Below are 9,084 nucleotides of genomic sequence, written 5' to 3'. Positions count from 1 at the left end.
CCAACAGATGTTACAGATACTTTACTAAATAGATCTGAATTAAAAGGTTTACCTCCCTATATATATATATATATGCTGTTTGGAATCGCCGGTTCGTGTACAGCGTTAAGTTCTAGTACACTGCACCTTTAACCTTATCTGAATGTCGACGATAAACCAGGATTTTCTTTGTCTTTGTCTGGTACAGATGTTTACAAGAAATATTCCTCTTTTGAACCTCAGCAACTAGTTAAACGACAACAGAATTAGACTGGCCAGTTAGTAGAATATATCCGGCGAGATATTAATTTTTATGAACAAAGATGTTTTTATATGTTCGCTTATGATTCTTCCTTTCGTTGTCCGACGTCGTTTTACTTTAGCAAATAATTTAATACTTTTCTGCTGAGCATCAGTGAACCTGAATACCACACGTGTGTACATTATTGGAAATTAATGTAGTTTTACGATGTGTACAACTAATCATAATTCTTTCAATGTCTTTTTAGACAAGGATCTATCAGATAGAAGCATAGTCACCACAGTAGGAAGCCTAGTTTACGTCATAGAGTGACGCATTTTTAATATAACGTACGCACAGATAACCCTGTAAATTGTTCAGGGTCTGACTATAAATCTTATAAAGATTATTTCAGTCTGTGTATCATTTAAATAGATAGCAAGAAGAAATTACGTGTGTGTGTTAGACAGACCCTATATTGATTTTATCATCAGAAATATATTTTGCACTCAGTAGATTTGTGCATTTTATGACATATAGCTACACATTGCACTTACATAATCATAAAGAACATATAGTAGCTAGAAATGGGAATAGCTTCAGTAAAATTAGATGAAACGTTTCATAAAATATGTGTCCCTACTATAACTTAAAACGGTACTAGCTTCAACTAAAGCAATCGTACCTAAAAGAAAATATCTTTGATAGAGCTGTGTTTGTTTGTAATTAAGCACAAAGCTATACAATGGGCTATCTGTGTTCTGCCCACCACAGGTATCGAAACCTGGATTCTAGGATTGTGAGCCCACAGACATGCTTCTGTGCAACTGGGGGCTATATAAAGGACAAGGAAATTTTAAAAAATCACATTTAATTAATTTAATAATTGTCTAATTTACAACAGTTTATGTAATAGCTGGTAATGAAAGGAATGTTCTTTGTCTATTGAATCGCAAGCGAAAGCGAAGAAAGAGAAAATTTTTCTCTTCTACTTATCATTAAAAGCATTCTCATACTACAATAAAAAAAGTCGGGTCTGTAATCGTGATCCTATCTTGACAAATTGTGTCCATTCTCTCAGCTATGAAGAAAGAAAATCAAATATTACTTACTGGTAACGGAAAGCTCAGCCTCCGAATATCTCGTTCTGGCGATACGAAAATCTACACGACATTTGTAGGTCCCAGCATCTCCTGGTCTAACGGGATCCAATATCAAAACAGCCGGTCTGTCAATAACACTGAACATGGCACGATTCGAGAGACTGTCTGTCGGAGAATGTCGGCCTCGGTCCGTGTTGCCTCTTCGGGCATCGAAGCTATAGAGGGGATTAGATGTGTCTCCACGATACCACAGAACTAATGAAACGTCATCATTTGGACTGGGTGGTGTAATGTTACAAGGGATAGCCACTTTCATACCTACCACACCAATCACTTTCTCTGAAAAATTAAGTAAACAATAATAATAAAAACATAGCATGAATACCAATTTTTCAACACATTGACTCTCTCTTTTCTATTTATTTTAAATCAAACAGAAAAAGTTATTAAATGAATAAGTGCAAAAAAAGTAAAACAAAAAATACATTCATTTGTTTGTCATTTATGAAACATTTTAGACTAATTTCGCCTAAATATGATACTTGTAGTTTAAACGTATTTGTCATTATTAATGATAAATTAGTGTAATAATAACACGTTTTATTGCTTTCAACGCAATATGACCTTCAGCCTATTTCAGACGCAATACTCTTATGCATGAATTTGTCTTTTGACTGAAACTTCGAAGTAAAATTCATAATACATATGCTCAGTTCGACCAGATAGAACGGTTTATGACTATGAAGGTAAAAGTCAGAGCTGTAAAGTTTACTTGTGAATTGGCTTTCTTCCTGTAAAAATAAGATGTTCATGGTAATACCAACTACGAAAAGAAACAAAAACAACATTTAATAGGTCTTATATGTAGATAGTTCGATATAGCATACACACCCCATCCATCATGTTTTCTAGTCACGTTTTTAACGAAAGACAAGGTAAGCGTATTGATTGGTCAAGATAATTACAACTTCTATTATGACTGAACACATTATTCACATTCACAGGCACCTGACTATGCTAGTGAAACATAAAGAGTCATTTAAACCTTGTTTCACTCACGTTGATTATCTAGTTGAGTAAGAAGTGTATTTTTCATGTACACATCTTTCTTGAGTTAAATCCTTCGAAATATTGATAGTCGGCACAAAAAAGTTTTAATGGTGTAAGAATACAATTCCGTCTCATATAAGATATTTCATTTTGAAAACTTAAATAACTTTAGTACATGTCTTAGAAAAACTTTCTTACTGTAGCCTTTAATGAAATGTGCACTATTTATTGTATTTTTAGTTTATTTCGACTGTTCTTTTCGCATAATTACCTTTAGAGCAGGTAACTTCTGCCACAGTAAGCTCACTTAATAAGGGATATATATAAAACATAAAATATTTCCTATAAACCGTGTGTTTCAACACATGCCACAGTATCCTGCCCGGCACCGTGATGTGGATAAGTAAAAAAAAAAAATAATAATCATTCTGAAAAGGTTTGAGCTGTTTTGGTGAGAGAGAAAATGAGCGTTTGGCACCATTTTCGAGGTCTAGGCCACTGGACCAGACACGTGACTGTACCCGTGACCTGATCCGAGTCTATGAGAACAAACATGGAGAAGTTAACTTCTAAATTAAAAGTAAACCAATGTATCACTGGAACATGCTTGAAATGCTCTAGATGTGGTTGTGAATGTGATGGTGTAAGTGTAGCGATTAAAGTAAACTTTGGGCTCAGGTCTGATGAGGGAAGAACTTATTCGATGATATGTTAATCGATTTGACAAACCAGCTGAATCGTAGATTCGTCGATTGATTATTGCATCGACTGCAAAACATAAAAAACCGGGCACAACAGTATCGGTATCTTCAAAAAAGGATTGGAATCTTATATAAGAAATCACAAGATTCAATCTATCTATATACTACTAAAACTCTCAGAATTTTTGTTTGTTTGCTTGTCTGTAATTAAATACAGCAAAACACCGCAAAATATGAGAATAAAAATAAAAATAGATATGAGAAATGAGAATAGAAACTGAATAAAACAAGTTTCGTTAAAATCGGGCCACGGGTTACTGAGTTAGTGCCGTTTTTCGGGTCACGTTTATGAAAATTTCTAGTATGTGTAATTTTACATCACACTACCGTTCGCGCTTATTCGATAATATCCTAATCGATTTGACACCCCATTGAATCGGAGCTTCATCAATTGATTACTGCATTGACAGAAGAACAAAAAATATGGGTACTGTAGTATCGTTATCTTCAAAAAACGAAATTGGAATTATATATAAGAAATCATTACTTTCAATATTTTGTGAAACTAACAGTATAGTAAAGCTCAAAGATATAGTGTTGAAGTTCAAACAGAAGAACGATGTATTACAAAATGATTTCCATAGCGATTCTCAAATTTAAAAATGCCATTTCTGAAATGAAGTTTAGATATAAGAAGGATGGTATAATGCTGGTTCCAACATAGTATAATCAATACAGCTTTCATCATGTAATATGTTCATGATACTTAGTTTTTTTTGTTTTGTGTTTTCGTTTTAGAATTTATGCCGAGCTTCATTCATCGATATCTATCGAAATAACTTAACTCATCGGTTTCCGAAATGACTCCCCTGTTCACAAGCTGGGGGCTGCGAACCTCAGGATGACCAATACTGCTAAGATAATGAGTATCTATAGAGTCACTGGATGGGAGGGCACAGTCATAATGAGGAATGTACTGGAAATGCACCGTGTTGTACGTTTATTATTCTTTTTCTTTTCTTGATTTCATTTAATGAAATCTGTCGGAGACCAATTTTTGGCTCTCGTACTTACCGCTAAGTCAGCAAGGGGCTCACGTTTAAGAAGGTTTGTTTGTTTGTTTGAAGTTAAGCACAAAGCTACACAATGGGCTATCTGTGCTCTGCCCACTAAAAGGTTTCGAAACCCGGTTTTTAGCGTTGTAAGTCCACAAACATCCCGTTGTGCCACTGGGGGGCCGTTTAAGAAGGATCATTTAACTGAAAACGTTTGTTTGTTTGTTTGTGTTTTGAATTTCGCGCAAAGCTACACGAGGGCTATCTGCACTAACCGTCCCTAATTTAGGAGTATAGAGGGAAGTCATCACCAACTACCACCAACTCTTGGGCTACTCTTTTACCAACGAATAGTGGGATTGACCGTCACATTATAACGCCCCCACGGCTGAAAGGGCGAGCATGTTTGGTGTGACGGGGATTCGAACCCGCGACCCGCTGATTGCTAGTCGAGCTCCCTAACCACCTGGCCATGCCGGGCCCACTGAAAACCTTGGGTAGCACAAAGAATAATGAATTACAATTGATTAAAGATATATAATAATCAGTATTCACTTGTATTAGTTGATATTCCAAAATAATTCTAACATTTTATTAACTTGACATCAATGTTAAGGAATCAGAAAAATAAATTATTTTTTGTTACAGATTATTTTTAAAGATCTATATATGCAAAATATATTCATTGATTGTGTGCCTATTTGATGTTTGAAGAAGTAATATTAAATATTTTATTATATCTAGCTTAATGAGGCGTAAGTTATTTTGTCTCATATTGATTGATAATTATTTAGATAATTATGAAGTAGTTCTTAGGCTTACGTTATGTATTGGTATGGAGTACTATGTGTAGAGTTAACCATAAGGTGTCTTTGCCTTGTATAGAATACTCAGGTTTGTTCTAGCGGATTAATTACATACGTGTAGGCGACTTATTGGTAACCCTCTCTCTGTATATGACGTTGAAAAATATTAATGAGAGATACATATTTATACAAAGATATTTTAAAGGTAAAACAATCGGTGAATCACAGTTCATTTGTTTGATATGGAGTGTATTTTTTTATTAAAATTTTCCATTGCAACAGCTTTCTTGGTATCAATTTTCAAAGAGAAAACATTTTTGAGTTATCATTAATGTTTTTAATGTTCGTTTGAGTATTTAATGCTGCCATTTTTGCTGGAATATTTTCAATAAGTGGCTAATACACATTTCAATTATTTATATAGCGGTCAAATCATTAATATTTTTGTTTCATTTTTACACCTAATGGAATAATACTGATGTCACAGAAAGTTAAACCAGCCTTTGACCAAACATAACATTTAGAGGACTGATTATTTATGTGACCGAAACCTGTATAGTGAAAACGCTTTAAACACATTTAACACATACTATGAAAACGTACAACGTATCAAATTGACATTTATTTTCCAAGTAAAACTTGTCTTGTGCACTGAAATGTCTATTTTGTTTAAAAATCACGATAAAAACATTTTTCAGGAGTTCACGAAGTTTATTTCCAATTTGGCTTTTACCATAAGAAAATTGTCATTATTGTCTTTTTCTATCACTAATATTTCTCAATACCAAATTTTGTTGATAGTGTGTGTGTACAAATCACCACCAATGAGAAACTTTCCCATTATTTTACTAGTTTCACCTTAGAGGATTTTCTATGGGTTAAATCCTCTACCGATTGAACTGAGGCTATTTTTATGATCATTGGAGTATTAACTTCTTCAAAAAAAAAAAAGAGTTGGGTCGAAATGTCGAGAAACTTGCAAGTTTGTGTCTTCAGTAGTTCCTGGCTGTCTCTTCCTTTCTCAGACAAGTTTAGTGTACACTTTTTTACCTTACATTTAAAGTAATATTCTATATAAGTAAGAATGATCATAATTTTAATGAAATAAGGCATAATTTATAATAGCAATTCAAGTATACTTTGGCTCTTGTAGGCCGCTACAGATATAAAGTGTTGTAACCCACAAGACAACCTTATGGACCAAGAAAAAAAATGGCACCAGTAATAATGCGAAGTGGAAATAATTTATACCCCTCATTCCAAAAAGGACCCCCTCCGAAGGCTGATAGCGCTACAAATCGGGTTTTGATACATTCCGAAGAGGAAACAAATATATAACCTCTGATTTTTATGTGTTAATGTTTGTTCCCACTTTTCATTATTGCATGGATCGTTTTTCCAGTATCATTTTATCATTGTTAATATTAGCGGAGCCTAATTACTTGTGTTATTTTTAATGTTTTTTGTTTTTTTTCACGTTTTGCATTATTAGCTGAAGGCACTATTACCACACCCCAGCCTCATGAAACTGATATTAGCGAAATGTTTTCGTTAGAAGAAGTGCGGAACAAATGCTGTAGATTTAATCTAATATACAGTATTAGAAATATTTTCAGAAACAGTGAATAAAATGGGTATAAACTAAGATATTTTGGGATTTCCTCATCTTTTTTATGAAAAGGAATTGCAACAGCGTACAGTCACGTGCTGATAGATTACATTGCGATTGGCTGTCATCCAGTTATTTAAGTAAAAATCGCTACACCATCATAATGTCTATCAATGCACAAGCAGGTATATCATTTTCATTAGAAGCATGGTGATTCTACTCATGTTTCTTAGGAGTAAATTCTATACGAAAAATGTCTAGAAATCAAAGCTTAGGCTGGTGAAACGTTGCGGTGACATTTTACTTCTCAATAGGAGATGCATGAAACTCTAAAGAGCATATGTGAAACTGACACTGTTGATAATAGTATCAATAAAGGTGGAAAACGAAAAACCTTAAGATGATCGTGGGTGAGTCAGATTTTGCTATTTACAGGATCCATGATAATGAAGTTGTGATTTTACCAATGATCCATCTCTAAGTTAAGGTGTGAATGAACAGCAACAGACACACCAGAAATAATTACCTTAATGTTTATGTAGCTGCTAACAAAAACACTGCTTAGAAGAGATAACCAAACCAAAAAAAAGCAGAAATGGGCACATTTCAAACAAAGAAATCACCAAAGCTGGAGATTAATTCTCCTTACAGGTGAATAAAATTCAAAATGTATTGCAACAATATCAACGCTAGTTTGTTTGGTGGAATGATCCAGAAGAAAACATTATCATGGTCAACATACAAAATCTTCAGTAAAATATCTTATGTGTTGCATCTCTACTAAAAGTGTTGGAGGTGTACACATAATTGATGTCACTCTGACTGCTGATAGGTACTTTCATTTTCATACCCACCATTTCATTATTCTCTCAGGAATAAAAGGTACAACTCCCTGCAAGATAGTGAGTCCAAAAAAGCATGTGAAACGATACCCGGCGATAAAGAGAGACTGGTAGAACACTCAAAACTTGTAAAAATCTTGAGGAGAACATTATAATGGCAGTTGAAAAGGTCAAACAGCAGCAAAGCAATTTGATCGAATTTTGGGAAGCAATACAGAAAATGTGCAACAAAATTTTAAATGCATACATTGATAAACGTATGATAGTGTACTATTCTGTTGAAATAATCTTCAAAATACTAGAACATCGTTAAACCTATTCCATTTTCCATTTATCTGCAATTACTCGTATTTGTCACTCATGTATGAGTTTCACCTATACGTTTCTATTATACTTTTCTATAGTATGTTTTGCTGAAAACCCCTATAGGGCTAATAAAGAATAATATAGTTTTAGTTTTTACCAGTCTTATTATTTTATAGTATTTTGGCATCTGAGTTTTGCATAAGCACCTTCAAATTGTAATAAGCGGTGTGCACTTTAGATAATTAGTCTCATAATTTAAGACACAGTTTTCATGCACTTTCTGTAAAATAAAAAACCATCTCAGTGAACTTTCTATAAACACACTATTTCTCTCCTCGTGGAAGGCAGTCTCTATACACCCTGTGTTAGTACTCTTACCTTCCGAGATGCACTCTCTGAAGATACTCTCATTTTGTAAAAACAGACTTCGTGCACTTTCTGAAGATACACTCATTTTGTAAAAACAGACTTCGTGCACTTTCTGCAAGCAGTCTCACCTTCGATTACACTCTACTTTCCATTCTTTAATTACTTTAACTTTATAAGAGACATATTCCGTACACTTCCCTCGACTGAAATTATTATGGGGGTTATTTCAATATCTAATTAGCATGTGTCTTTCAATAATTTAGGTTATGATATCATTGTGTGTATTTTGATGTGAATAATACGTTAACTGATTTTGAAGATTTCATGTTACGTATCTTTCAGACTCAAAAGTCTTGGTATGTAATTTTTGCAATGAGATTGTTACTCAAATTTTCGCGGTAAAAATATGTCTAGAAATCTTCCTTTTACGATTGTATTTGTAAATAAATTCAATTATTTATTTATCCAGTGACTACACAAATATTAAGTAATCTATGCTTCATAACTCACAACTGAAAATTGACGTTTTAGATACAACGATGAATACTGAATTGAGCCTAAAGTATATTACACAAGAAATCTAAACATGGACACCTTTCGTGCATAAAATAACTTAATTAAGCTACTTTTTTCGTTTTTAGTTTAACTATATTTTTTGAGAAACGTTTCTGTTAGCTATTTTAAAATATACGTTTAGATAAAGCTGCTGTAAAGGCGTGGATTAGATCTGCTTTCTTCCCTCTCTTTCAATGAGGCACAAATGTGATAGAAGCCATGTACGAAATAATCTAACTACATTAATAATTCATACATGCCTCTGAAAAGACTGACGCTTATGCCACATGGTCACAGCAGGACACGTGCAATCTTGATCACTTGGCTCGAGTTTCCTGTTGGTTTAATATGTGTCAAGCTACAACAAGTACTCCGCATGTAGATCTATACTTGTTCCGTTTGAATGCTCCTGTCTGGAGTTTCCTGTTGGTTTAATATGTGTCAAGCTACAACAAGTACTCCGTATGT

At 33.8% G+C, this 9,084-nt stretch overlaps 1 protein-coding gene across 2 annotated transcripts in view; it reads right to left on the bottom strand.

Moving 5' to 3' along the window:
- LOC106457889 (hemicentin-1-like) overlaps positions 1-9,084 on the bottom strand; it is a 150,812-nt gene that overhangs the window by 84,009 nt on the left and 57,719 nt on the right. For both annotated transcript variants that reach the window (XM_022383952.1, XM_022383954.1), the window contains exon 2: positions 1,333-1,662. In XM_022383952.1, the coding sequence (XP_022239660.1) occupies positions 1,333-1,662 (330 nt within the window). The remainder of the gene's footprint in view (positions 1-1,332; positions 1,663-9,084) is intronic.

This window comes from Limulus polyphemus, unplaced genomic scaffold (genome assembly GCF_000517525.1).
Source record: "Limulus polyphemus unplaced genomic scaffold, Limulus_polyphemus-2.1.2 Scaffold387, whole genome shotgun sequence".
Taxonomy (NCBI): Eukaryota; Metazoa; Arthropoda; class Merostomata; order Xiphosura; family Limulidae; genus Limulus; species Limulus polyphemus.
The sequence above is the reverse complement of the archived record's forward strand: the minus strand, read 5'-3'. Positions and strand labels throughout refer to the sequence as shown.